General features: G+C 40.2%; 1 protein-coding gene across 5 annotated transcripts in view; it reads right to left on the bottom strand.

The window, feature by feature from the left end:
- The window catches only part of LOC143363221 (uncharacterized), a 327,991-nt gene that overhangs the window by 39,032 nt on the left and 262,129 nt on the right, over positions 1-26,830 (bottom strand). For 2 of the 5 annotated variants that reach the window (XM_076803819.1, XM_076803823.1), the window contains 9 exons: positions 25,571-25,857; positions 23,995-24,202; positions 23,598-23,781; positions 17,983-18,195; positions 14,338-14,463; positions 13,647-13,805; positions 12,226-12,375; positions 10,042-10,273; positions 8,194-8,373 (listed from right to left, as the gene is read on the bottom strand). In XM_076803819.1, coding sequence (XP_076659934.1) covers positions 8,194-8,373; positions 10,042-10,273; positions 12,226-12,375; positions 13,647-13,805; positions 14,338-14,463; positions 17,983-18,195; positions 23,598-23,781; positions 23,995-24,202; positions 25,571-25,857 — 1,739 coding nt within the window. Of the gene's footprint in view, positions 1-8,193; positions 8,374-10,041; positions 10,274-12,225; positions 12,394-13,646; positions 13,806-13,885; positions 14,097-14,337; positions 14,464-17,982; positions 18,196-23,597; positions 23,782-23,994; positions 24,203-25,570; positions 25,858-26,830 lie in introns of those variants that run through there. The other 3 variants (XM_076803820.1, XM_076803822.1, XM_076803821.1) reach the window with 3 other exon arrangements.

Genomic DNA, 26,830 nt, shown 5'->3' with positions numbered 1-26,830 from the left:
GAAAAAATTAGACCGGGAGAGAAAAGAAATACAGGACGGAAAGTATCAAGGAGAGGGTGAGAAAGGAGGAGGCAGGAGTGAAAGGAAGAATGAGTGAGAGGGAGTGAAAGCGAAAAGAAAGAAAATGTAAAGGGAACGGGATCTCTATGTAACCCGTAAGGGAACATTAAATATATACATACATACATTTGCAACTTTTTAAAAATCGGCAACATCCGACCGAGGTAAAAATATTCGAATTAATTTGTCACATAATTCTTTTAATACGTCTCGTATAGTCAAACTTATATGTATATCCACATGATATTCTAAAGGTAAATGTTAAGGATTTTAATGACTCTCGTGTAGCAAGAAACCTGTAAGAAAACATTATTACTTTGTTTCACTTTCTGACTGTAAAAGGCGATGGCGAAATGTTAAAGATAGCTATTCCAAAATAAAATGCGGGCAGAAATACCAAGTGGCCCCTTTTACGACAATTAGGGTCTGTTGAAAACTATAGCGAAGGAAGAGGGTGTGTAGGTTTGCGATACAGCAGAGTCAGAGATTAAGCGAGGAATGGAAGGTATAAAATAATATATTGTAACTAAAGATGAGGTATGTGCAGACGGCGAGGTGATGAAGAGCGATATGATTAGATGAAGATGTTGAAATCATGGACAAATTGTGAAGCGCACAATTTGTGATGGCGTGGAGTGATCCGTGAAGCGCACGAGAAAACAGCGAAGCATGATCTAGAGATCGAAAGATGTCTGAAGACTCGGTGAACGCTATTGCGGGTTATTTATATTGTGCGGGGCCACAGGCAGCGGAAGGAGTAAGGAGTGGGGTATTTGAAAATGACAAAGGACGAGGCAGTGCCGAACGCTCGTTAGCGCACGAGGGCAATACCCTAACGGACGGCGCTGGACAGGAGACAAAGGACGATAGGTGACGGATTTGAAATTTGGAATACGGGAAACGATGGCCCACGCGACAAGTATGACACCCGACGTAAACAGAGGGTTTACGTCTGCGGTCGTTCGAACAGCTGAGCTATTGTCAACGCCAGGACACGGTCGCACGGCGGCAGTTCTTATATGGATTGCCGGCAAAAAGTTTATGGCATCTATATAAGAACTGTGGCGGCCGGAAATAGGTTTGCATTATCGAAATTATCGGTAATGCCTGCAACGATTTTAAACAGGGTTATATACAATTTTTGTTTTGAGAGAAGGTAAGTGTCTTTTATATGAAAAACAGTGCTAAATAATAAAGAAAAAATAACATAATACCGAGGTTTAGTGCGAGTCTCCCCCGCATGATCCCGAGTATTCCGTCGTGACCTTTGTCAGAGATCACTCCGAGGCCACGTATCGTGCCAAAGGGTGAACCTATAGGTCCCGTAGAATAACCAAGGTTTAGTGTGCGTCTCTACTGAATCGACGCGATCGAGCCTTGCACAATCGTGGGCACTCTGCTGTGACCGGTATCCGAGAACACTCCGAGGCCATGTATCATGCCAGAGGGTAGACTCGTGTGTCCCGTGGAGTGACCAAGGTTTAGTGTGCGTCTCCACCCAGACTACCTGTACGAACATCGGCCAGGTGCCTGGATGGTCTGACAGGTACGACGTCGTTTGATCGCGGAATTCGGGTCAGATTAGAGCGATCGGACTTTGCACGATCACGGGCACTCTGCCGCCGCCTTGTCTGAGACTGCTCAGAGGCCACGTTACGTTCTGAAGGGCAGGCTCATTGGAAGCGTGGAGTGACGGCGATTTTGTGTTTGTCTCCATCCTGATCACTCGTACGATTGTCCGGCCGAGTGTAGGGGTGGTCAGACGGGTTACGAACTGCTTTTCGCGGGGCGTGATCCATGCTGGTTCATTATTCTAAATTGATTCCGAAAACCGGACGTGGAGTCGAGCGAGCGTACCGCGAGCGATCTACACGCGTTGAAACGATATATTTACGCGTCGCGAACCTTCGACGCGGAAGCCCGACACGTATTGTCTTACTCGTCACCGCGGTGGAATTTGTTTTGTGTACAGTTCTTGCCAGAATATAGATATCCCTTGTTACCATATCTGGGTCTATAACATCTCATTTAACTCGTCCAAACCTCGCCGCTTTCCAGTGCCTGGAGACACGAATCCATTCTATCTCGCGAACTCGCGGGTTCTTGAAGAATAGGGTAGTAACCGGCCCAGCGAGACGGTAAAAGATAATTTCGAGAAGCGAAGTAGGGATATAGGTAGCAACGTACTCGGGTAGAGAGAAAAGATAGGAAAGTACGGTTACACTGTATACTGTGACGTGGCAGAATTGCCTACGTCTAAGTCTTCGCGTTTCGCGTGGCACCCTTCTGGTGCCTGGCGCCTGAGAAGAAGGCTCTCTTTTCGATTCGGACCTTCGAGAACTTGTTTGTATCGGAAGAACCGCGTACTCACGGCAGTACACGGCCGGCCTCTGAGCCTGTAAATTCCTGGGGTTGGCCCCGTTCCCGTCTTTCTACACGGTGAAAAGGGCCAACATTACAGTGTATACTCAACGGCAGCTACCCTCTACATTCCTTAATATTAACTTGCGTCCTACGTTTTTCGTTTTAAATCTTATAACTATTTTCATAGCTATAAAAAATTCACAATCACAAAGTTTCAGGACAGTCTGTATAGGGCTAGGAAAAATGATTTTATACTTTTTAGTCCGTCTTAAAAACGTGGTATATTAACCACTTAGTTCTCTCGGACGTGTTATGTCGCGACGACACGATACTGTTTGTATAAGGTCACAAGGTGTTACCATAAAATGAAAGAATTTAAAAAATACAGCCCGTGATTGACATTCTAATACACCGTTTCCAAAGGGCATATCGACCAAGACAGCACATAGTTGTTGACGAGATTTTACTATTATGGAAAGGCAGACTTTCTTTCAGACAATATATTACTACATAGTAAACGTGCAAGATTTGGTTTAAAATCATTTATTTTAGCCGAATCAGAGACTGGATATGTCTATAATTTGAAATTATATGATGGACGCATATCAGATGAAGGAAAGTCCATATTACTAGGAAAATCTGGTTCTATTGTAATTGATTTGTCAAAAAGTTTATTAAATGAAGGACGAATCATTTATCTTGACAACTGGTATGGCTCTCCCGCTTTATATGAGGAATTATATAAATACAAGACACATGCTTGTAGCACCGTTCGAATGAATAGAAAAAGTTTGCCGTGTGACGAAAAAGTTGAGAAAGTAAAAAGTTTGAACAAGGGTGAGATGATAGGACGTTATAACAAATTTATGGCATTTTGTGCGTGGAAAGACAAAAGACCGGTGACGCTTCTCAGCACCTTACATACCCCACAGTTGGGAACAAGTGAAAAAATTGACTATACTACAGGAAAACACATTGAAAGTCAATACATATCTCACAAGTCAGTCCGGCCGGTTAAACATTACAAGCCTGGTTTTGGCCCTAGCGTTTAGGAGCCGGCAACCGTGCCAGGCTTTGAAACCGAATTTCTTCTCTGGCCTTTTCCAGATCGCCTCTCGAGAGTGTGTTAACAGTTCCCTGCTGTGCATGGCACAAAAAAATGTTTTTAGGGTCTCCACAGCTCCTTAGGTAAACTATCCGTATCTCTCCTTTACAACACCATGGAAGTAGGAAACGTTCCTGGCACTTAGTGAAACAGCATCACGCATCCTTATACGCAAATGTAATTTTTTAATGAAAATATATTACAAACATCTTTGTTCTGCAAATTTTACCACCGGTTAAAGTGTAAAAAAATTTTTTAAAATATGGTCGTATTCTACGATTCTTCCTGTTTGAAATTTCGTTTTTTAATTCGCGGAGCATAAAAAATTGCAAATATTGAGTACTTGAAACTGCTTTAAAAATATATTAGGTTGGAGGGAAAGTTCTGCTAAAAATACATGTCGTAACGCGACGAGGAACAATAAAGCGTCAAGACCCCTCGTCACCCCCCCCCCCCTCCCGATGTAACAGAAGAATTGCGCCGAGGCAGCGTGGTCGGCGGTTCAAGGGGAACCGCGGGGTCTGGAACCTTCTAAACCCCTGGTAACGCGTTATTGATAAAGATAGCAACGAGTCCATATAAATATCGGTAGATTACCGCGGAGTAAGCACTCTTGCTGCACCTGTGGGAGAGGACGAGGTAAGACCACGGCCGCCTACATGATGGGAGAGTACGAAGCAATGCTATCGGACGCCCAGCAGCCCAGGAGAGGACAGGGGTTGCACCTGGACGCCTCTCTGGATACATGGGAGAGGACGGCCATGAAGGCCGGCCGCCTGCCGAGAGGAAAGAACAGGGTAGCTCCCTGGCCACCTGAGAGTAGGGACGCCTGGTTCCTCTGTACGTTTCGGAGAGGACGGCCATGAAGGCCGGCCGCCGATCGGACATGAGAAAACCGGCGAAAACGCGTCGTCGTAGTATTCCCAGAGGGAGAGTACGGTTGAAATAAACCGGACGCCCGATGGTGGTATCGCGTATTATATAAAATCTTTTCCTAAATTAATCATTGCTAGCTTTTTCTCTCACTCTCTTGAAAGAATCTATTTTATAACAAAACCTATCTCCCATCCTTTGTACTAACATTTTTTGGAAAATATATCCTATGTCTCCAGATATTCCGACTCCTGTCATTCCGCAACCACCGCAATCCTTTACGTTACAATGTTTAATATTATTCAATGATATAGTTTCCATTATTTGTAAGGACTTGTTGCCATCTTTCAGGTAACCTGTCCATTCTTGTTTCCCAATGACTCAATAGCAACATGTGTTTTTGATTTACAAGTAAAATTACCTGCTTAGGTATGGTACGCAGGGCGATAAAATGCAGGTAGAAGATGTTGTACCGTTCGGTTAGCCCAAGCCCATCAATTTTATGACGGGCAAGGTCAGATGTTGGTCAACTTTAAAAATGAGGCTAGCGTAAAAATTAGTGTGTATCTGTCCCGGACCCCAAAATTCGTATAAACTGGGAAAAGCCGCCAGGCTTGCCGGCTTGTGAGATATGCATTGACCTTAAAAAGCCAAACATAGTTTTGGATTATAATATGCACATGGCTGCGGTTGACCATACAGATCAGATTATACATGGGTATGAATCATGTAGGAAAACATTAAAATGGTATAAAAAGTATTTCTTTTATTTACTAGACATTGCAATATAAAATGCTCTTGCCATATGGAACTGTCTTCATGCAAGCAGAAAAAGTTTGCATGTAATAAAAGAAGACATAATATTGGGATTACTCAAAAAATACCACGATCCAATGAATAATTTTCATCACAAAGGCAGAAGAAATCATTTTCATCCACTCGTTTGCAATCCAGATGTTTCTTACAAAAATTACAACCAACAAATTAAAAATGTCATCCCATGAAGCGTTGTGTATCACACAGAAACAAAGTACTATTACATAAAATGTGATGTTGCATTATGTACAGTTCCCTGTTTTGAATTGTATCACACAGAGAAATAATAAATTCCAAATATCCTAAAATTAATGTTTTTGTTTTCTATATAGCGTTTCCAGAATTAATACTTTTCCGAATTAAAGCTCTAGAGATATGTCGTCCGTGGCCCTGCACGAACGGTATCGCGTTGCGGGATAAAGGTCAGACTATACAAGACGGTCCTCACCGTGGCCGGGAACGAGGCACGTTTTCGTAGGCCATACAGAGTTGACCGTGTTCGAAGGCAACTTGAGAGGCGCTCAAGATGCTCGCAACAAGGGCCAAGTGCCGCGCGGGGTCCGAGGACCTTGGCCTCTACAGTGGGACAGATGGTCCCACTGTCGAGCCGTACTCTCTACTTGAGGGATGTCACAGGTCTAAAGTCCTCTCGCTCCACCTCCTTGTGGTGGACCCTGGGAACACACATAGCTGTGTGTTGATAACGGAGCGAGGGGCATTCCGCGGGAAGTAGTCCCAATGATGTGCGAGGCAATGCCGGCGGGATCTTCGGACTGCGGCAGGGCCTCCCATGCCGGTAAGGCTCGCACGGAGAGGTGAAAACCGCGGGCTTTCAATGTGTCCTGCGAACGACCGGGGAGATCGCCGCAGGGCCCCATACTGTAAACCGGTGGTCATGTTTTACCGGAACGGAGAGCTTGCCTGAATCGGCCGGCCTGCCGATACTCTACAAAAAACGTCTATAAAAAAGTCTCTATCCCAAGCTATCGTACCGTGGCGATGGGAAATTCCCGGAGTAAGCGCCGGGGTGGGCGGTGGATGCACCAGATCTTAAGCGTTGTACAACCTCGGGACACCTGCCGACCTCCCGTTGTATCTAGGCTTATCGGGGCAAGCGGCTCTGCCCCGGTGGACACCCCATTCCGCGTGCTGTATTTAGGGTATCGAGTGAGGCGTCCCAAGAAATGGGGGCGTAGTAACCAGGCCCGCTAATGACAACTATGGATTTTTTAAAGGACGTGTCTCGGACAAATCTTGAAGAGGTTGTGGAGGGATTACCACGCCCGAAAGTGGTCGTGGAGAGATTGGTGGTGCCAGCACCATCGAAGATGGGACCACCACCGGCCCCAGTTGACCGACCTAAGCTACGGCCTAGGAAAGGAACGCCGGGAGGTGATAAGCCCGACCTGGAGGGGGACAGAGCCTCGGTGAAGTCGACCAAGTTGGCTCCCCCCTCCTCCAGTGGCGCGGGCGCGAAACGCCCACTGACCCCGACTCCGGGGAGGACCTCACCGACCCCGTCGGTGGATAAACGGCCACGACCCGTTGATCAGCCCCGGAGATGCGAAGCCTCCTACCGGGGGAGTTGTCCGCCCTGATCGCGGAGCATGTCCTTGAGATCGGGAATATGGCGGCCAGATGCGGAAACCTGAACCAGAAGGGTACCTATCAAAAGGCCTTCAAGGCCTCCTCCCGCATCATCGTGGAGTCTGTGCGGGAGCTGGAGCTGAGGGGCATCTAGGGGGGACACCCCGCTGCCGGCTCCTTCCCCTCCGACCCCGCTAATCCCGCGCTACGGGAGAGGTGCGCGGCCCTCGAGAGGGAGCTGAGGGAGACCCGTGAGACGCTGGTGGCCATCAGGGGGGAGCTGGTGGCCATGAAGCGGCTGCGCGACGCTCCCCTGGCCGGTAATCCCTGCCCCCAACACCAGCGGGGACACAACGGCGGTGGGCGCGATGGCGCAAATGCGGGCGCTCCTGGAGGCGGGACTGAGCTCCATCCGCGACGAGATGCGGGTGGAGCTGCGGCGGGCGGTCGTGACCGTTGCCTCAGCCTCGGGCACGCATAGGGCCTCCAACCGCCGCCTCCCGTGCCTCCGGCACCCCCGACGCCGGCGCCGGCCCCTGCCCCGGTGGCGGGAGGGGCGACGAAGAAGAAGAAAAAGAAGGCGGGAAATGTCGCGGTAGGGAACACCCCTGCGGTCCCTCCCGCCCAGCCCACAGTCCCCCGCCCGGCACTGCCCCCAGAACCGACGCCGGGTACCCCAAATGGGAAAACCTGAGCGGACGTCGTGAGTAGACGAACAAAGGTTGCGGCCAAGGCCAAGGCCAAAGCTGCGGCCGCCGGGGCCGAACCAAAGGCGAGTAAGCCCAAAGTAACGGCCATCTCTGCCCCCTCGCCACGCTAACTTGTATATTACTTGTAATGAATACAGTGGAAACTCCATTTTTTATTTGAAGGACTTGCCGCGGCTGAACTCCACTGCAGGAAACCAAAATTTGTTTAAAATTCACTTCAGGGGACCAAAAATTTTTAACTTTTTTAATATAATCCTATGGATTTTGTCGAGCAAATGCTAAAAATCCAAATTTTCCCTTAGGAATTCAGTGGTTTAAAAGTTATGCGTGTTTAAAGTCGAACGATTTTAAACGTTTTTGATAGGTAAGGCTGCCGCCATGTTGAATTTCAATAAAAAGTTGTGAATCAGGTTCAATAAAAAAGATTAATGATTCTAGATAAAATTCCATTGAAAATATGTTTAAAAAATAGATGAACAACTATCTCAATAGAATAAAAGATTGCCATCTGTACAATCATCACAACCATCCGCCTTCTGAGTGTTAAATAAAATAAAAAATTTAAATTTCAGATATTATTTCCAATGTTCTTGCTTTAAAACGTAGCCAGCTCTGCTTTCAGATAGCTGAATTATTTAGAAATATTGTAGAAGATTTTGAAAAATTGTATGTTGTTACCGTTATGATAGCACGCCAACGGTCCGCCAGAGTCACCATCACAAGTATCGACACCTTCGTCAAGGTATCCAGCACAAAACATGCCATCGCTAATTGCGCCCTCGCCGTAAACATGTCCTGCTCGACAGACAGATTGATCTAAGAGTGGTACCCAGCCATATCTTAAATCATTTGAATGCGCTGAAACAACCAGACAGACTTTTAAACTATAGGCAAACCAATTGAAAATGTTCAAAATATAGCATCGTTCCATTTATAATGTTAGACATGACAATTTAACTACATAGAATATTTTTCTTATTATTTAGTTATGGATTTTTAGAAGTTCACAATCTTAAGTTAACGGAGGTACATATGCTCCACTCTTGTGTGCACTAACTAGGCTGTTACTCAAACCTGTTCTGATTTTGATAAAAATAAATTGTATCTAAAAGTAAAAAATATTCGTTACACATTCTTTCGCGATCAGGCATCGTTCATGTTCAGGAGGTAGATACGGTGTTCAAAATTAGGTGTTCAAAATTATTGCCATAAGATCTCAATCGGATCGGCAGAATTTCAGCTTCAATCTGTCCTTAAGATGTGGGTATTGCGATTATTTCTCGCCGAGATATAGCAAGTTGAATGAAAAATGGAAATTATGCAAATTTTAAACATATTTTTAGAAACACCTAGTAATTGGAAAAGCAAAAGAAGAGCCTTCAAGAAAAAGAAATGCTCTTTCTATTGTTTTTTGCACAAGATTCTACGATAATTTTTTCGCTTTCTACAGCCAGTTAAAGTTAAAAAGATCATTTTTGCTTCAATGTTGCATAGTTCGAACAAAAAAAAAATAGCACTATGTTCGACAACCAGGTTTTTTGCACAGCAAAGCAGGCGCCTTCATATGACGGTAAAACAATTTATCCCAAAAATCTCTCCCCATGTGATGTCTGGAAGTTAATCAAAACTTTTTGTAATTGTCAAAGTCTTCTTTATAATGTTATAACTGCGTTAAAAAGCAACGTAGCTCAACATTTGAACAAGCTTCTGAAAGTAGAGACTTCAAGCTTCCAAATGATTTTTTAACGATATCGATCAACAATTTTTTCTGGAGTTATGATCACTTGAAATTGTCCTAATTTCCCGGGTTCGTAGAGGTGATCCTTTAATTTTTTTTTTTTAGTAGTGTAATTTCTTTTGAGATTGTTATTTAAAAGAAGATTTTGAAACGCCTTTTTACTATATTATATTAACGGTTCGTTAATAGGCTTTCGGTAGGGAAAGTGTTAATGTGTTAAAATTTTGGAACAGGGTTGTCTGCCTATTGTAAGTATATCAAAGTGTACACGAAGTCAAAGAACATCTTCCTGAAACCAATGAAGACGCGAACATATTGAGTCTTAAGCTGGTAAGGTCATTTTCAAAAGTAGTCGCAATAGAACGCTAAAAAGGCGAAAAGAAAATAACGTAAAGAATGCTATATGAACGGACTCATTTGTAAAAGAAGTATAACATAAAAAGAAAGCGTTAAAATCCGAAGTGCCCACATAAGAGAAAAGTATCTGAGAAATTGAATACCAAAAACAATAATGTCAAAGATGGCTGAAAATTTCTGAAACACTTAAAAATAAATGTCGGATCAACTAACTTCACAGACGGGGTTTCTTGTCTTACTGTTCGCATTAATGTAAATACGTTAAAATCTACAACGTAGCTTCAATTAAAGCGATTTTTAAAATCAAGCCTGTATACCCAAGTAAATGTGCAAACTTTTAGTATCCAAAAAACAAACAGCATATTATACCAATAGGTAGTTTAATTATAAAAATTAGTCAACTAGCCCCAGTGACCCCTTAAATCACGTACTTGATGTTCCAGTCTTGATGCTTCCGAATCCACTGATAGTGCAATTGAGACCAGATGGATATTCTATGTTTTCGTGAGGCAAGCAAATTGGCATGACATCCTTGCCAAGAGGTATTCCTCGCCCCTTTAGCAATACAAGGGCAATATCGTTGTTCATTCGATGACCTTTACGGAAGTCTTCGTGGATGTAGTAGTCCTCGATATTAGCTTCCGCTTCCGTTCCCTCATCCCTCTAACGCATGTGCGATTGTAACGTGTTTAGAATTTATGTTTAGACTTTTTTACGATTTAATCTTATAGATAATAACTTTGGTCCTCAAAGAAATACTATTTTTCAAATTATAGAAAATAAGAATTTTAAATTTTGTAGTTTTTAAAGGGCTACGTGTCTTTCGACGGTTGAAAAATAAGAGAAATACAATTTTTTTATATTTAAACTATATTTTCTTTCAAAAATAAATATATACATTTTATTGTTAAGTTGTACTTACTGAAAAAAGTTGAGCTGAATATCTTAAATTAGAAGAACGTGACAGCTATTTTCCCAAAGCTATTGTTTCGCAAAACACAGTTTGCGGTACCAGGTATATGTATTTTCATAGGTTGTGATCTAAGACGCACTTTCTAAATCTTACGTTAAACTAGACAAGTATTAAGGCTTGAGTTATGTTAACCTAAAATTCTTTAGACCACTTAAGTATATGTTATTTTTCGTTGATAAATATATGTTGCATTTAGTGTTCGAGTGTAAGGGTTATGACATAATGAGGAGTATACTCTGCTGGTAAGGATTCCCCCACCACAAGTAGTCAGGGTAGGGGTAAATTAAATAGAAGAAACCACGAGAGAGACGGGGGAGTTATGCTAATTGTAAGAGAAATAAAAGGGAACAGTCGCTTCCTGCGGGTAGTCGACGATGTCGATCAATATACCCAGGTATAACAGAATTCCAGGAATCTTGGATCGAACCGTTACTAATTAATCACCTTGGGTCACGAAAGGAATACGGTCGGCATTTCGAAAACCAAATGTGTAGTAGGCGACCCAAGATGGAGAACTATTACTTGAGCCTCAGAAAAATAAGAAACCGGTAGAAATATACACTGTCTAAGTGAGTCGGATCGTCACTAAGTGATCACCTTGGGTCATGAAAGGAGTACAGTTAACATTTGGTTAACAAAAGGCAAAGCAAAGTCCGGCGACCGAGAAAGTGATCTGCGAAGTGATTAGTAACAACAAGAAAGTCTCAGTTGTAACCGATTTTGAAAAAATCAATTTTTTAAAAAGATACACCTATTTGAACTTAAGTATACAATTGTACGTCTACGCTATCAGGTTTTTTTATTCATAAAAAATTCTATAATATGTTATTCGTTAAAAATGCTATGTTCTTACTACGTATGTAATACGAGCTATAAATCCAGCAGCTTTACGAATTTCCTAACATAACTTTGGGGAAGTACTGCAGAAAAATCGTACTAACAGAATATAGTATCCTTGAAAAATCTATTTTCTCTTATTTTATTAAAGCAGAGCTGTTCAGCGTCTCGTACGGGCAGCGATTTCCTTGCCCTGGGCATACGCAAAACGGCGAGCACAAAGCCATGCCCCTGTGGCATGTTGAGCAGCTCTGTACTAAAGATATGCAGCCCCTTAAAATCTAATCTCGGTTTAACATTACCTCAGGAAACCAAAACTTTTTAAGTTTCATTTATGTAATCTTGTAGATTTTGGTGAGAAAATGCCGAAAGTCCAAGTTTCAATCTTAGGAGATCACTAAAGTTATACGTGTGTAAATATGTGCGATTTTCAGCGTTTTTGACAGCAAATGCCGCCGCCATGCTGTTAAGACGTGACCGTCGCGCGTCGCTTAACAAGCACAACCGCTAGATACTGTGCACTAGTTTTTTTTGCGTTTTTTGCGTGTTTTTCGTATTGAAGGACCAGGCTGCACGTGCCCGGAACTCGGTGCACGTTGCGTGAAGATCCGACCGAAGGAAAAGGTTTGGATTTTCGGCATTTTCTTGCCAAAATCTACAGGATTACATAAAAAACTTGAAAATTTCTGGTTCTCTCAGGTAAAATTTGACCCTAATCTGATCTGGCAAGCATGATTGAAAAAATTCGTTGCTTTGTTCCTCCTATACGCAATATAATGTAAGAACAAATTTGAATTTGAATTACCTCTGTGTTATAATCACCAGCGCGAACGAAATAAGTTCCTTTGTTGTATCCTTCCAAACAGTGGGCTGCTGTGAGCACATGCAGAGGCGAAAGAACTACTGCACCACACCAATGGCTTGATCTACTGTGACCTCGAACTCGAAGACTGGCCTGTTAATATTAAAAACACTGCAACAGTCATGTATGGAGGTGCGTAAATTCAATGCCATACACAAGAATAGTGTAGGAACTCTGGAAAAATGAGGGCACCGCCGCCGCGGGAATCGAACCCGCGACCTCACTGGTGGTAGCCGATCGACTAACGCGCTCACCCACGGAACCCTCCTGTTCTTCCCGATCTCCTATATACTTTTGATCTGGGGGTCCTGATCCCACACTCGGCCATCCTGCAACGACATTCGCCCTCGAATGTCCGTCACAGCGTCGTCTCATCGTCTATTTTTGTGTTGTGGCCATACACAGAGCCACCCAACACAACTCGTCGTAACAACTCAGAAACTCACAGCGCCATCGTGCGGCGATCGGTGTTCCCCCAATCCCACTTCTGACACCAATTGTAGGATCTCGGGAAAAATGAGGGCACCGCCAGCCGCGGGAATCGAACCCGCGACCTCACTGGTGGTAGTCGATCGACTAACGCGCTCACCCACGGAACCCTCCTGTTCTTCCCGATCTCCTACATACTTTTGGTCTGGGGGTCCTGATCCCACAATAGAGTGGAAACGCGAAACGTGAAACAATGATACATTAAATGTAGGTCAGGAAAACTTACTTGTTGTGTAGTAATCTTTGAAAAATGTTTAATGTCCACAAGATGTAATGCTGTTGTACGAGTTTAATCATGAACAAAAATATAAATTAGTTACTATAGTGGACGTTTACTTTATAATGGAAGTTTGAGCAGTACATTTGATAGTAGTACTATTCAAATACTTAAAAATTAATAGTATGTAATGAATTCAATAAATCCACTAGTTAAGAATGTTCTCTAGAATATGAACGTTCAGTATTGTACTGAACACAAAAGATAGCACTGTAATCAATTGTTGTCAATATCATTTCTCACTATTACGAATAACATAAATGATAATTACGTACAAAATTAACACGCCAACTTTCATTTTACCCTACGACTGTATATTGCTGTTCTGTAAGGAGGCTCGAGGCTCGATATTGAGGCGGTGTCTTTTCTGTGCTCGTTCGCGGGGAACTGCTCTGATCGATCCCAGAAACAATATCGCAATTTCCTTTCGAGGAATATCCGAGAATATTCCTCGATGATGTTTTGTAAATCGTAGCCTTCTAAATGTCGCAATTTACCAACGCATGTGCACGCGCGTTCAAGCAAGCGTGTATCAGATTATGCAAATCCCTTGCAGTTCGGATATTAAGAGTTCCAATTACAGAATAATTTAATTTACCTGCCAAGGGTAGCTGCCTTTCGCCGCAATATTACCATGCACAACCTTTCCAAATATAAGATCCTCGTCATCGTTGAAGTCTTTAAATCGCCTGCCGCAATTCGCTGGAAGTATATCGTTGATGTTCGTCTCCAGCACTGGCGACCAGTTAGACTGCAACTATGGAAGCTATGATTGGGATTCGTACGCGTAAAGTTGACAAATAAGAATGAACAGGGTCAAAGAATCAAGTAAACAAATTTCGTTGCGTAAGCTTATCATTTATTGAAGTAAAAATTCTATCGATCGTTTACAAACTCTCTACGACTTAGTACTGTAGCATATCGCTTGATCGAGCTGTTAAACAATTCATTCAATTATCACTTACTTAACTCAGATGTCGCTGTATATTTAAAGTAAATTACAATGTGAAGAATTTGATTAGACGATCACTTGAATTTTGAGCATACTCTATAAACAAGAATCAGTAGTTACTATATAAATGAGAATTCCCGTACTATTTTTATTTATGTTCGAAACATAAAATTCTATTGTACCCCAAAAATAACAAAATCAATTGTCAAGCTATTTAGTTGTCCGCAGCACAGTCACTTCCGTAATATTTACGGATATTAAAGTTTAATTCTGTTTGCGTTCAGAGAAATTATGATTTCGATATTTACGTCGGCGTAGCCAGAATATTTCGATTTACCTTGGAATCGTTAACATCTCTACGTGTACAAATCACACCTGCGTCCTCGTTATGATCACAATTATGTCTGCCCCAATTATTATGATCGCATCGATACAGTTGCGTCTCATTCCCGCGGCAGGAAACCTTATTTAAACAAACATTGCGTTAGTACTGTGTTCCATGTTTACTTTATTTTATTAAAGCGTTTAAAAAATTTGTACATTTGAGATCCATAGAGATTTCTTTCTCTCCTACTTATAGGCTTGAAAAAATACAAACTTTCAACTTCAAAAATGTTGATTGCTCTTGCACAAAATTAAACAGTTTAATTAACGTTTACAGTAAAAATACAAAATTTTTACATTAAACTAGATAGAAAAGAGCCTGTTGTAGTCGATTTAGAAAAAACCAATTTTTGAAAAGTTACAACTATTTGATTTAAAATATATAAGTTCTAGATAAGATAAGCAAAAATACGTTTCTATAGTCAAGGACTAGATAATAGTCTTAAGAATATTACTGCAAAATTTTTACTAAATTGGTCTAGTACTTTCTCAAACATGTTTGGTACCGATTTTGAAAACCTCATTCCGAGAAAAACGCGTTTAAAGTTTAAATTATGCATTATCGCTATACAATACGATTATACTTTCGGAACTGTAAATCCAACAGTTTTACTTTGAAAATAAAATTTCGAGATAGTATTCCAGAAGAATTGTACCAATAGAATATACCATTGTTGAAAAATCGGGGTTTGTACTTTATCAAAACCAACGAACCCCTTAATAATTAAATGCAGGTCGGTCAGTTCACCTGTCGATCCCATCCGGAGAGGGGGGTATCAGTCTCCACATAAACAATAGCAATAAGACCGAAGGAAGGAGAAAATTCTTCCAAACCAAAGATCACGACAAAGGGCCTACCCGAATAAGATGGTCAAAACTGCCCTTAGACGTTTTTCAATAATTAATGAACCATTCGAAAGCTGACCCAGAAAAACCCCTCTGAGCAAAATTTCAACCCCCTATCTTGCCCGTGAGGGTAGTTACAGGGTAAATTAGATTTCGCGCTTTTCCGCGCATTTCCCACACTCTGATGCTTCCTAAAATTCTGAAAAAATGTGGCATATTTTGGATCCTAAGACAGATTTTTGAGAATTTTTTCAGATTTTTTTCTTGCAAACTGTGGTCGCAAAAAATGAAAAACCTCAAAAAAATCGGAAAAATGTACATTTCTCAAAAATATGAAAACATGCTATTTTGCTGTTTAGTGCCCCGATAAAGTACCATAACAGGCAGTGTCCTCAATTTTTTTTTAGATTTTTTCTTGTGGGCACTTTTTGTCCAGACAAGAAAAACCGAATTTTTTCGCCGTTTCTGCTATTAGGAGGAAAGTTACACTTGTTCGTTTTATTGCAGGTATATATTAAGTCATTTTAAACATTATTACATTGAAACAAGTAAGTGTTTGACCTAAGAAATGTTTTAAGAGAAAAAATGGATTGTATTTTATGCGATATATACCAGAATGTTCGTAACGTTTACAACATCGCCGGTTGGCACAGCGTTTAGGGCGTCGGACTACGGAGCGGGATACGCTGGTGTTCGAATCCCGTCGGTGGGAAAGTTTTTTTCCATACGTCATCTTTATTTTTTCAATTTCTTATATGGTTTATTTATGTGATTTTAACAATATTTTTTTAATGTTTTAAAAATATTGAGGTAACATTTTTAACTACAATACATACAAAAATAGTTTTGCAGTATCTATTATTTCCTCGATTCTCTAATTGTATATGTTCATCATTGCGGTCCTGTTTAACATTGTTAATATTAAAATTCATTAATCTAGTTTCTAAGCCTTGCGTCTTCAGAAATTAGGGAGGAAATAAGAAGAACTCTGAATAAATAACACGCAGCAAAGTATTGGTTTTTGTCAAATTGAGAGAAAAGGGCTACATACTACCACTATTTTGAAAGTGAGGTATCAGGTACAAATAAGCCTAAGCCATTCCTCTTTATTGTAAGGTACATGAGGAAGTAATTCCCGTTTATAGTTACTTGAATGAAAGACTTGTTCTGTGGACATTTATGATACGGTTCAGGAAGTTCATTATTTTCGGTGGGATGCAGAGGCAATTCATAGTATACTAGGTCAAAAGTACCAGCTTCTACACAAACAAGTAGACAACAAAACCTTTCCAAAAATTGGAAACAATTGGAACTGCAAAAAGACTCCATTTCAAACAGTATCCTCGGTAGATACTCTTGATTTTCCGGAAATGACAGAAGTAGATTTAAAAATTCTTTTCACGGAATCTTACCAATTTTCACAAGCAATTTCATATCAGGCAGAAATCGTGGACGAACACAATAATATAAATATTAATTTATTGCCTAATCCAAGAAAATAATATCATTAAATTCGAAGTAAAATCGGAGTGATATAAATAAAAGTTAGTTAAAAATGTTACCTCAATATTTTTAAAACATTAAAAAAATATTGTTAAAATCACATAAATAAACCATATAAGAAATTGAAAAAATAAAGATGACGTATGGAAAAAAACTTTCCCACCGACGGGATTCGAACACCAGCGTATCCCGCTCCGTAGTCCGACGCCCTAAACGCTGTGCCAACCGGCGATGTTGTAAACGTTACGAACATTCTGGTATATATCGCATAAAATACAATCCATTTTTTCTCTTAAAACATTTCTTAGGTCAAACACTTACTTGTTTCAATGTAATAATGTTTAAAATGACTTAATATATACCTGCAATAAAACGAACAAGTGTAACTTTCCTCCTAATAGCAGAAACGGCGAAAAAATTCGGTTTTTCTTGTCTGGACAAAAAGTGCCCACAAGAAAAAATCTAAAAAAAAATTGAGGACACTGCCTGTTATGGTACTTTATCGGGGCACTAAACAGCAAAATAGCATGTTTTCATATTTTTGAGAAATGTACATTTTTCCGATTTTTTTGAGGTTTTTCATTTTTTGCGACCACAGTTTGCAAGAAAAAAATCTGAAAAAATTCTCAAAAATCTGTCTTAGGATCCAAAATATGCCACATTTTTTTCAGAATTTTAGGAAGCATCAGAGTGTGGGAAATGCGCGGAAAAGCGCGAAATCTAATTTACCCTGTAACTACCCTCACGGGCAAGATAGGGGGTTGAAATTTTGCTCAGAGGGGTTTTTCTGGGTCAGCTTTCGAATGGTTCATTAATCATTGAAAAACGTCTAAGGGCAGTTTTGACCATCTTAATCGGCTAGGCCCTTTTGAATATTTTTTAAAGTCTGATATTGTTGGATGTAGAAATGTATTCATAACATGATCTCTGTCTACAGAAAAATTTTATGGAAATAACAATTGCATAACCATGAATATTAAAGTGCATCACACTTTTGAAATTGAAATTTTATACATATTTTTATAATTTAACTTTTCGTAATCACACATGAAAATGAAAGGTACATGATTTTAAGTTCAGCAAACAAAAAGTTATATAAGATTGTGTGTACATTGGAAGTTGTAAGTCTAAATGTATGATGGACAACGTTATTTTAACAAGAATGATAATAAATGATGATAATAAGATGATTCACGAAGGAAGCCTGCAAGATGGACTATTGTTTTAATATTATGTTTTCTAAACTCACTTCATCGAGCCAAATAGGTCCTTCACCAGGTCCAAAGAATCCATCTTTTCTGACTATAGCTTTCCCTTCATATCCTAAAGATCTACAAATCACTGTTGCAGCTGCATTTGAAAAATCATCGTCACAAACAGTGCCCCATATGCCATGATGACGAACTTCGACTCTTCCCTCCAGAGGAGTACTCCCGTTCGCCAAACGTATTTCAAAAGGTGCCTATAATAATGTATCAGAATGAAATTTTTATTCATAACATAAACAAATTTGTTTATAGTAGAGAGAGTTTAAAGCGAGAAAGTTATGGAAGTTTTTAATGGATCCTACTCCACCCCTCAGGGACGACATCGGTACCTCATATTTAATGACTCTGAGAAATATTTCAAAATTAATTGCAGGAGGTCAGATTATTAGATGTAATCTGTTTCCATTTGCATTATTGTTTGCTTTCTAGAATTTGAAGATAGCTAGAGAAAATATTTAAAAAAATCTAATTCATCAAGAAATTATTATAACATCTGTAATATCATATAACGTCGATCATACAGAAACAAACCGACAATCCATCGTCGTCTTCGAAGGGTTAAAACATGGATGAAAGAATATTTTTCGAAATCATTTTTTTACTATAAGTTCCAATGAGAACGGATAAAGAAACTTTCATGCAAGTGAAAGTTTCACCTTGTAACGGGTATATTGAAGGCCCGCGACTTCCTCGCCTAAACACCGCGCCTACCACCGCCCCACTCCCGCTCGCCAGCGAACGCGCCGCGACACCGCGGCCGAGCGCAGCCTCCCGTCGCGGCCGCGAGGTGGCCACCGCGACGATACGGTTGCTCGCGAGTGGAGATGGGCGGTGGGAGGAATAAATAAATAGGCCACGAGAACAGCCAAACGGGGCGCGATACCGCCGGCAGTCGAGGCAAGGCATCCAATGCGCCGCACAGTGGGCAATTTGGACAAAATCGGATTCAAAATCAAGGAACTTTCGATAGGAATGCGGTAGAGCGATGAAATTTTTTTTAAATGAAAGCTGAAACTTAGTATAATATGGGAAAAATAGAGAGATTGTGGTCCGAACGTTTTTTAACCTCGAGAAAATTCGTTAAACGCGCACAAATTCAAGAAAATGTTAGTTTTTTCAATACCACGCCCGGAAAAAAATTTTTTCTAACATGCTATACATCATTTCCCATAGATTTTTTCACGCTGATTTCAAATCTGGTCTCAAAATTTGTCTACGACCTCAGGATTTTGCAAAAAATAGATTTTTGTGACGAAAAACTAATGAAGTCATTTTTTCGTGAAAATGATTTTATAACACTCTAGTTTGAAGGTATATTGTATTTTCATATATAAAGTTCAATAAAATTAATAATAATGACGTATTTGTGTGTGAACGTTTTGAGTTACTTACGGAACATGAAGCGCTTCACATCTCGTCACCACTTAACGTATCGCTGTTATTGCTACTGGCACTTTCTGCAAACTGTCTGTGGTTGTAATGTAGTATAAATTAGATATCTATTATCCATAATTATATTTTCGAAAATCCGACAATATTTGCAGAAGCTTTGGAGATCGACGTGCAATTTATAAAAAATATTGCTACAATATTATCAGTCTTCAAATGCAAGCAACCCTTAAAAATAAAAGAGCTCGAACAATTCTGTTGGGAGACATATTGTTTTCATTATACATTATTTCCGTGGGCTCGAATGAGTCCTACCTTGCATAAGTTATTAAAGCATGGTTGCGAAATAGCAAAACAGTTTCTATTGCCAATAGCTTATTATTCAGAAGATGCAAATGAATCGTGGCATAAACTGTACAGAAAAAACATGATGCTTCACTCACGACAAAATAGTCGAAAAAATAGAATCTTAGATGTTTCTAATCGCGCAATGCACTTAACCGACCCGAAAATTTCTATCATATTACTAAAAGATCGATTAAAGTTGTACCGGAGAAAGAAAATAGCAGCAGAATGTAGAAACTTCGTCGAAAAAAATGCGTAAGTTAAAAAGATTAAATACTTACCTTACTTCCTCTGTAAATGAAAATATAATTATGGACATTAGATATCTAATTTATACTACATTACAACTACAGACAGTTTGCAGAAAGTGCCAGTAGCAATAACAGCGATGCGTCAAGTGGTGACGAGATGTGAAGCGCTTCATGTTCCGTAAGTAACTCAAAACGTTCAAATACGTCATTATTATTACTTTTATTGAATTTTATATATGAAAATACAATATACCTTCAAACTAGAGTGTTATAAAATCATTTTCACGAAAAAATGACTTCATTAGTTTCTCGTCACAAAAATCTATTTTTTGCAAAATCCTGAGGTCGTAGACAAATTTTGAGACCAGATTTGAAATCAGCGTGAAAAAATCTATGGGAAATGATGTATAGCATGTTAGAAAAAATTTTTTTCCGGGTGTGGTATTGAAAAAACTAACATTTTCTTGAATTTGTGCGCGTTTAACGAATTTTCTCGAGGTTAAAAAACGTTCGGACCACAATCTCTCTATTTTTCCCATATTCTACAAAGTTTCAGCTTTCATTTAAAAAAAAATTCATCGCTCTACCTCATTTCTATCGAAAGTTCTTTGATTTTGAATCCGATTTCGTCCAAATTGCCCACTGTGCGCCGTAGAGAGCCGATCTCCGCAGAGCACCGCTACCGCCACATAAGGCCTGAACTGTACCTCCGACCAACCGCACCCCGTTCCTACCCAAGCCACCGTTCCCGCCAAACACCACCGTTCCCGCATCCGAGCCTGCACCGTGCAAACGGGCAGGAATCCCTCCCCCGAGGGGCACAAGCCTACGGGAAACTAGTCCGAGCCGGCACCGTGCAAACGGGCCGGAATCCCTCCCCCGAGGGGCGCAAGCCTACGGGAAACTAGTCCGAGCCGGCACCGTGCAAACGGGCCGGAATCCCTCCCCCGAGGGGCGCAAGCCTACGGGACCTTCCTGCTAACCTGACCGACTCCCCGACACCGAGGCGATACCGCCGCCGGACCGCCGCCGCGATACCGCGCCGCCGCGCTACCGATCCGCCGCGATACCTCCGCAATCATGCCACCTGTGGGCACCCACTGTAAATAGAGAGAATACGGACAATAAACACGAGTATTCTACCAGCAAACGACTACCATTTATTCCTCCTCGAGGCGCTACCGACCCCTGGCAGCCGGCTGAGTCGGCATTTCCTCCACCCCGACGGAGACCCGTCGCAACCTTAAACCGTACTTACACATTGAAATGGGAAAATAAACATTTTTCTATATACAGGAACAGATAGTTGGTTTATCAACAGTAAAAATTTTTTCAATCGTTGTAACAAATATCAAATACCTACTAATAAATTAATAGTTGGGATCGAATTAAATAATTATCTTTCGTTTCTAAAATAATTGTGTTAAGACTTATATACATATACGTTTCGTTTGAGAAATTCTACAAAAAAGTTCTACAGTTTAAGTTTTAAATGAAACTCACTATGAAGTTTTAGGAGTCTTTCGTTCTTTGATTAATAATCCTATACTTCAAAAATGTTATTTATGAACGATGCCCCACGCAAGCGTGGCATAAATATGTACATAGTTGTAGGTTAGGCTGTGGCGAGCGTATTGGTGTTGTATTCGCGCGCGCGGAAGAAATGAAAAACGCATAGCGACAGGCGGAGTGAAAGTGTAAAAAGTCGCGAGTCGTGTCCGGTCGTCGCTAAAGAACGTCGTCATCGTCTTTTTTCTTTATTTTGTTGGCATCATACCTTGTTCACGTCATTACCTATATGCGTTATTACTATTCATTGTCCGGAGTCAAGCCATTAAAAACCCGATCCTATATTTATGTTGGAGGAGATTTTACCTTACTGGTGTGGATGTATGTATGAGAGTGAAGGAGAGCGTTCAGTGGTGGGGAATAAAGAGGGGAGAAAACAGAGAATGGGCGGGCAGACTGGTCGAAGTAGTGAAAGAGAGCAGATCTGATACCAAAGAGATTTAGAATGTAATTATTTCTAATTGTCGTTATTGTTATACGGTTTAATAAAGATTGAGTAATATAAGTGAAACCAGTTGTGTCGATTTGGCTTATTACACACCAAAAGAAACTAAAGAAGTAAAATGAGAAACCCAAAAATTTACTTACAATCATTACACCAATAATTCGTAGTTCAAAATTTGTTAGTGCATCTCTTATAGAACTTTATGTAATAAATGTGTCTCAATAAAAAAAATTAACACTTTTTAACTTGTTTTTCTACAATCCTGTAGATTATGACGAGAAAATCCCAAAATTCAAGTTTTAATGTTAAGAATTCGCTGGTTCAAGAGATATGCGTGTTTAAAGGCCCCTGTTGGTAATGCAGGCTCAGTTGTTATTCACATTATCGTGACCCCAAACAATTTGTGTACTTGGACTAGACAGCGGCACGGACGATTGCTCGAAAGTCAAATCTCGATAGTAAAGTCCGGCTTGTCAACACCTTTGCAAAATCTAGCAAGGTGTCCTTCCTCTTTGCAAATGAAACACGAAAGTTTCTCGCCAAACAGGCAAATCCAATAGTTGGTGTCGTCATAATTAATTTGTAAGAAGGGCGGCAACTTGCTGACGTCATTTGGGTGTATATAAATCTGTCTATGGAAACTGAGGATATATGCAAAACCAGGACCACTCACACCGGCCCTGATGGAAGTTATTTGCGAACAGAGTCGAAAAATTCTTCTTCATGTGTTCGTCACAAATAACACTATGCGGGATGATAGGGCAGCTGATATTAAATTTTGGCCTCTGATATTAAAGGACGAACCTCTAAAGAATGGTGACCAATATGAATTTTGGCATGAGAATCGGTGAGTTTGTCTACAGAATATTTTGAGTTTAGATACAAGCAAACACGACTGTGTGAAATTCTCGAAACAAATCCTATATTCATTGAGTCTGTTCATTTATTCAAGGCCATTATGTATTCTTGGATGGGAATACCCTCAACCGCATGAGAAACAAGCGCCTGCTCCTTAGTAGGGAATTGAACTTGTGTAGAAATTTGCGCGTAGGACGCTTTGATCAGTGCGTTGGCCATCGTTGGATTCATTAAACTTGATATACTTGAACTTTGAGCTTTATTTATACAAGTGTCTCTGACGGCAGAGACACAAGTACAAACACAGTGAAAGAAAAAAACCTTAGATGATAAAGATTCCGATAGAACACTTGACTAACCAAATACATTGAAATTGCAAATAACACAACGCGCGCGAGCCGATAGCCGTCGCCATAGACGCGAGAACGAAATCGTAAACACGTACGACCTCGGCAATGGCAAACGCCAAACTCCGCTCAGTGGATCGTGCCACCGAGTCGGACTCCCTCTCCCATCACGCGCAATGGCCGCGCTCTGATTGGTCCGTGTTTTTCTTTAATTACTCTTTAACAAAGCCGAGGCGAACATTTTTACACAGGAAAATATGACTTCAAATGACCTTACGAACCGCCCCTTACAAGGTTGTACCACATTTTTGGGATACCTTGTATAGAAGCTGTGTAATATGATTATTTATGTTGTATAACGAGTTTCTAAAAAGTATTTAATTTGTACCCACATCACAATGTTCGGTACTTTCATCAGACCCATCAGGGCAATCGACAACTTCGTCGCATATGTACGCATTCAGAATGCAGGTAGGGCTAGTGTCGCATTTCCAATAATCAGCCTGACAGGTATCGACCGCTGTTTTGCAAACAACACCTACAGCTTCTTCTGGTCGACAATTATGAACGCCCCACCTGTAAAAGAATATAAAAAGTCACAATACCTTCGTTATTTATGATGACGAAAGCATTTTTAAGAGATCATGGTTGCGTTTATAGATTTCTTGAATCCCTAAGCAAAATTTAAAATTGATTTTATAATCGATATCGACTTTGATGAAGTAGTGCATATTGAATTTGGGGAACTAGTTTAAATTTTAAATAGACAGACCGGTTCATAATAATTACCCTTCAAAATCACATTCACGCAAAGAAGTCTCATTTCCTCGACATTGAAGTTGATCAACGATAAACCTCGTAGGTGGATTCAGATTACCGTAGAAACCTCCTGGTCTTATTTCAAGAGCGCCAAGATCAAAGCCAAGTTCTTTACAAATTACATTAGCATCATTCATGCCAAAACCGTCGTCGCAAACTTGGCCCCAGACTCCTAAAACTGTTAAAATTATTCTCATTATGCTCACTAAAAAAATTTAAAAGAAGTTGTTTATAAAAATTAGAAAATGAAACTGAAAGGATGAGGTGTGTGTTGCGAGTTCAGTAATGAATTTGAACATGTTGTTCGGATTCTTCCAAATGAGTATTCACATTTGTCATCGCATATATGATACTATCTGCTTTAACCGTTAAGCGGGCGCAATTAGACGACTATACACCGTCACGGACTATACACCGCGCTCCGCTAACCCCGCGAGATCCACAGCTGGATCGAGTTGCTTGGGTCTCGCGGAGGGACGCGGTGACGGGCGGAGTCGCGTGCGAGCAGGTTGATCACCAATAGATCAGGTGGCGATTAAACGACATTCGAGTAAGTGTCTCAATTTCTGAACCTTCACAGTTTGTCGACAAACCAACCGCTTTCTTCCTTAGAAAATTGACGGAAAAAACGGTTTTCATACACCGTTTAAAGTGATATAACGTTTTTTAATGACTTGAGTTTTTTCAAGAACGTAGAATAATTCGTTTACTAAATGATGTGTAAACATTTTGTTTAAATTGTAATTGTCAGGAATGGCAAAAAAAAGATAGTAAATGTTGATTTTACACTTTTTTATCTGAGTTCGTAATGAAAAGATGCAAAATACATTTTGCAAATATGTCTCAATTATATACATTCTGAATTACAATTTTCTTAAAAATCTCTTTACACAACAATTACCAAACTAGTTCTTGTAATTTCAAATTCTTGAACACACTCATGTCATTTGGTCTACTTTTAAAACAGTTACATCATTTTAACGGGTGTAGTGAAATTGTTGTGACTGACTGTATACTATGTTCTGTTAAAAGAGTAACATTTGTAACACTTGAATTAAGAGCACCAGTCTGATTAATTAGCAAGGTAACACAAATATTTCATTTGCTTTCCTCTCGAATTATTAGCGTTTTTTTGGTTGGAACCCGAGATACCTGGGTTAGCTATTTCACTGCTGCTTTCGCGTGCCATACGACACGAACGTGCGACATCATGACAGTCATTTAGGCCTTAGGCAGTTAATTAATTTGACAAAGTTTTATTATTTTCTGATTATAAATAATTTCAAATCTCGCACATGATTACATTTAGTCATTTTTACTCAGTTTTATTCACATTTTAATTTGACGAATTGTGTTATTCACATTGTCATGTGTTAAACAATTGAAAATAGAACAATTTTTATCGGTGGAGCGTCTAAGGGTTAACAAATTATGCTGTTACATACTTTTAAAAGATTTTAAGAGACATCGCAGAAACGCGTTGTCATGTTTTCATATTTACATATCATATATCATATTGTATTTACATATTAATATTTCGACTTACTTTTAACTTCAATCCTTCCTTCGTATGTGTTATCTGAACCAGACAGCCGAATGGCATAATCCAAATTTTCCACAGTGCAGATACTCTCATCGCTACGATCGTTGCAGTCGTTCTTGCCGTTGCATACCTGGATTTGGTTGATGCACTTTCGGTTGTCGCAAACGAACATCCCATCACAATTTATGCTCCTCTCCCTCATTTCGTAGTAGTCGAACTCGCGATTTGGTTTCAGAGATCCTGTCATGCCGATGTTACTATTGCTTAGAAGGCAAATATTTCCTGTTGCCCTAAGGAAAGTAAAAACAAATATGTAATGTAAAAGTTGATGTCCTACGCTACAAACTTTTGTCCTGGTAGTGTGAGATATAACAAGTTCCTAATGATGTTTATCGAAAAAATTCTACTTTTATTATGATACTATTTCTACTGAAAAATAGAAATTGAATGTCAATATTTGTGTAAAATGTAAAGTGTAAAATATTTTGAAAGGCTATGGAGTTTGTTAGCGCGAACGCGGAATAATCGCAATTTATACTTCGCGCTATACGACACAAGTTAGTTTATGTTTGTTCATCACTTGTATTCAGCATCTTTAAATGCGCGTATCAATCTATCTTCGAAATGTTTCCCATCTCTGTATTGTCCTCAGTCGTGTCAAACTTAAAAGTTCGTTTGAGTTCCCGTATTAAGGGGGCCGGCATGATTTGAAATCCATATGCGTATGCAAGGGTCAAAATCTGGACAAACTGCCGCTTCAATATCGCAATGAGCAGTTTAGAAGTGGTCAATTGTGTTTCCTAAAAGTCCAATCTACGTCTGTATAGAGCCCAAATTGCGAATTTCTACCTCATCGTGGAGTAATTTGTAATATTCGGCAGAAGATTCGAATTCTGAAGCAAGTATGACGTCACAAGATGGCTGCCGCTAAGAGATTCTCTTAATTTCGAGAGATTTAGTGTTCGTATCGAAAAAGAGGCTCTATACAGACGTAGCAAAGACATGTACAAACACGGTGGTATGCATTTTTAATTGATTACTTACTTATTTAAGACGTAAAATGTCTAGAAAAAAAGGCACAATTGTGCGGTTCTGCGCAAATACTGTTTAAGGCAAATACTGTACGTTGCGATAAAATACGGTCGATAATGCAGATCGATAGTACAGGTTTACGTATGTACGATATGTATGCTGCCGAATATTGTGAATTACTCCACGATGAGGTAGAAATTCGCAATTTGGACTCTATACAGACGTAGATTT

The sequence above is a fragment of the Halictus rubicundus genome, unplaced genomic scaffold (assembly GCF_050948215.1).
Source record: "Halictus rubicundus isolate RS-2024b unplaced genomic scaffold, iyHalRubi1_principal scaffold0028, whole genome shotgun sequence".
Classification (NCBI taxonomy): domain Eukaryota; kingdom Metazoa; phylum Arthropoda; class Insecta; order Hymenoptera; family Halictidae; genus Halictus; species Halictus rubicundus.
Note: the sequence above shows the minus strand (reverse complement) of the source record. Positions and strands in the feature narration are given on the sequence as shown.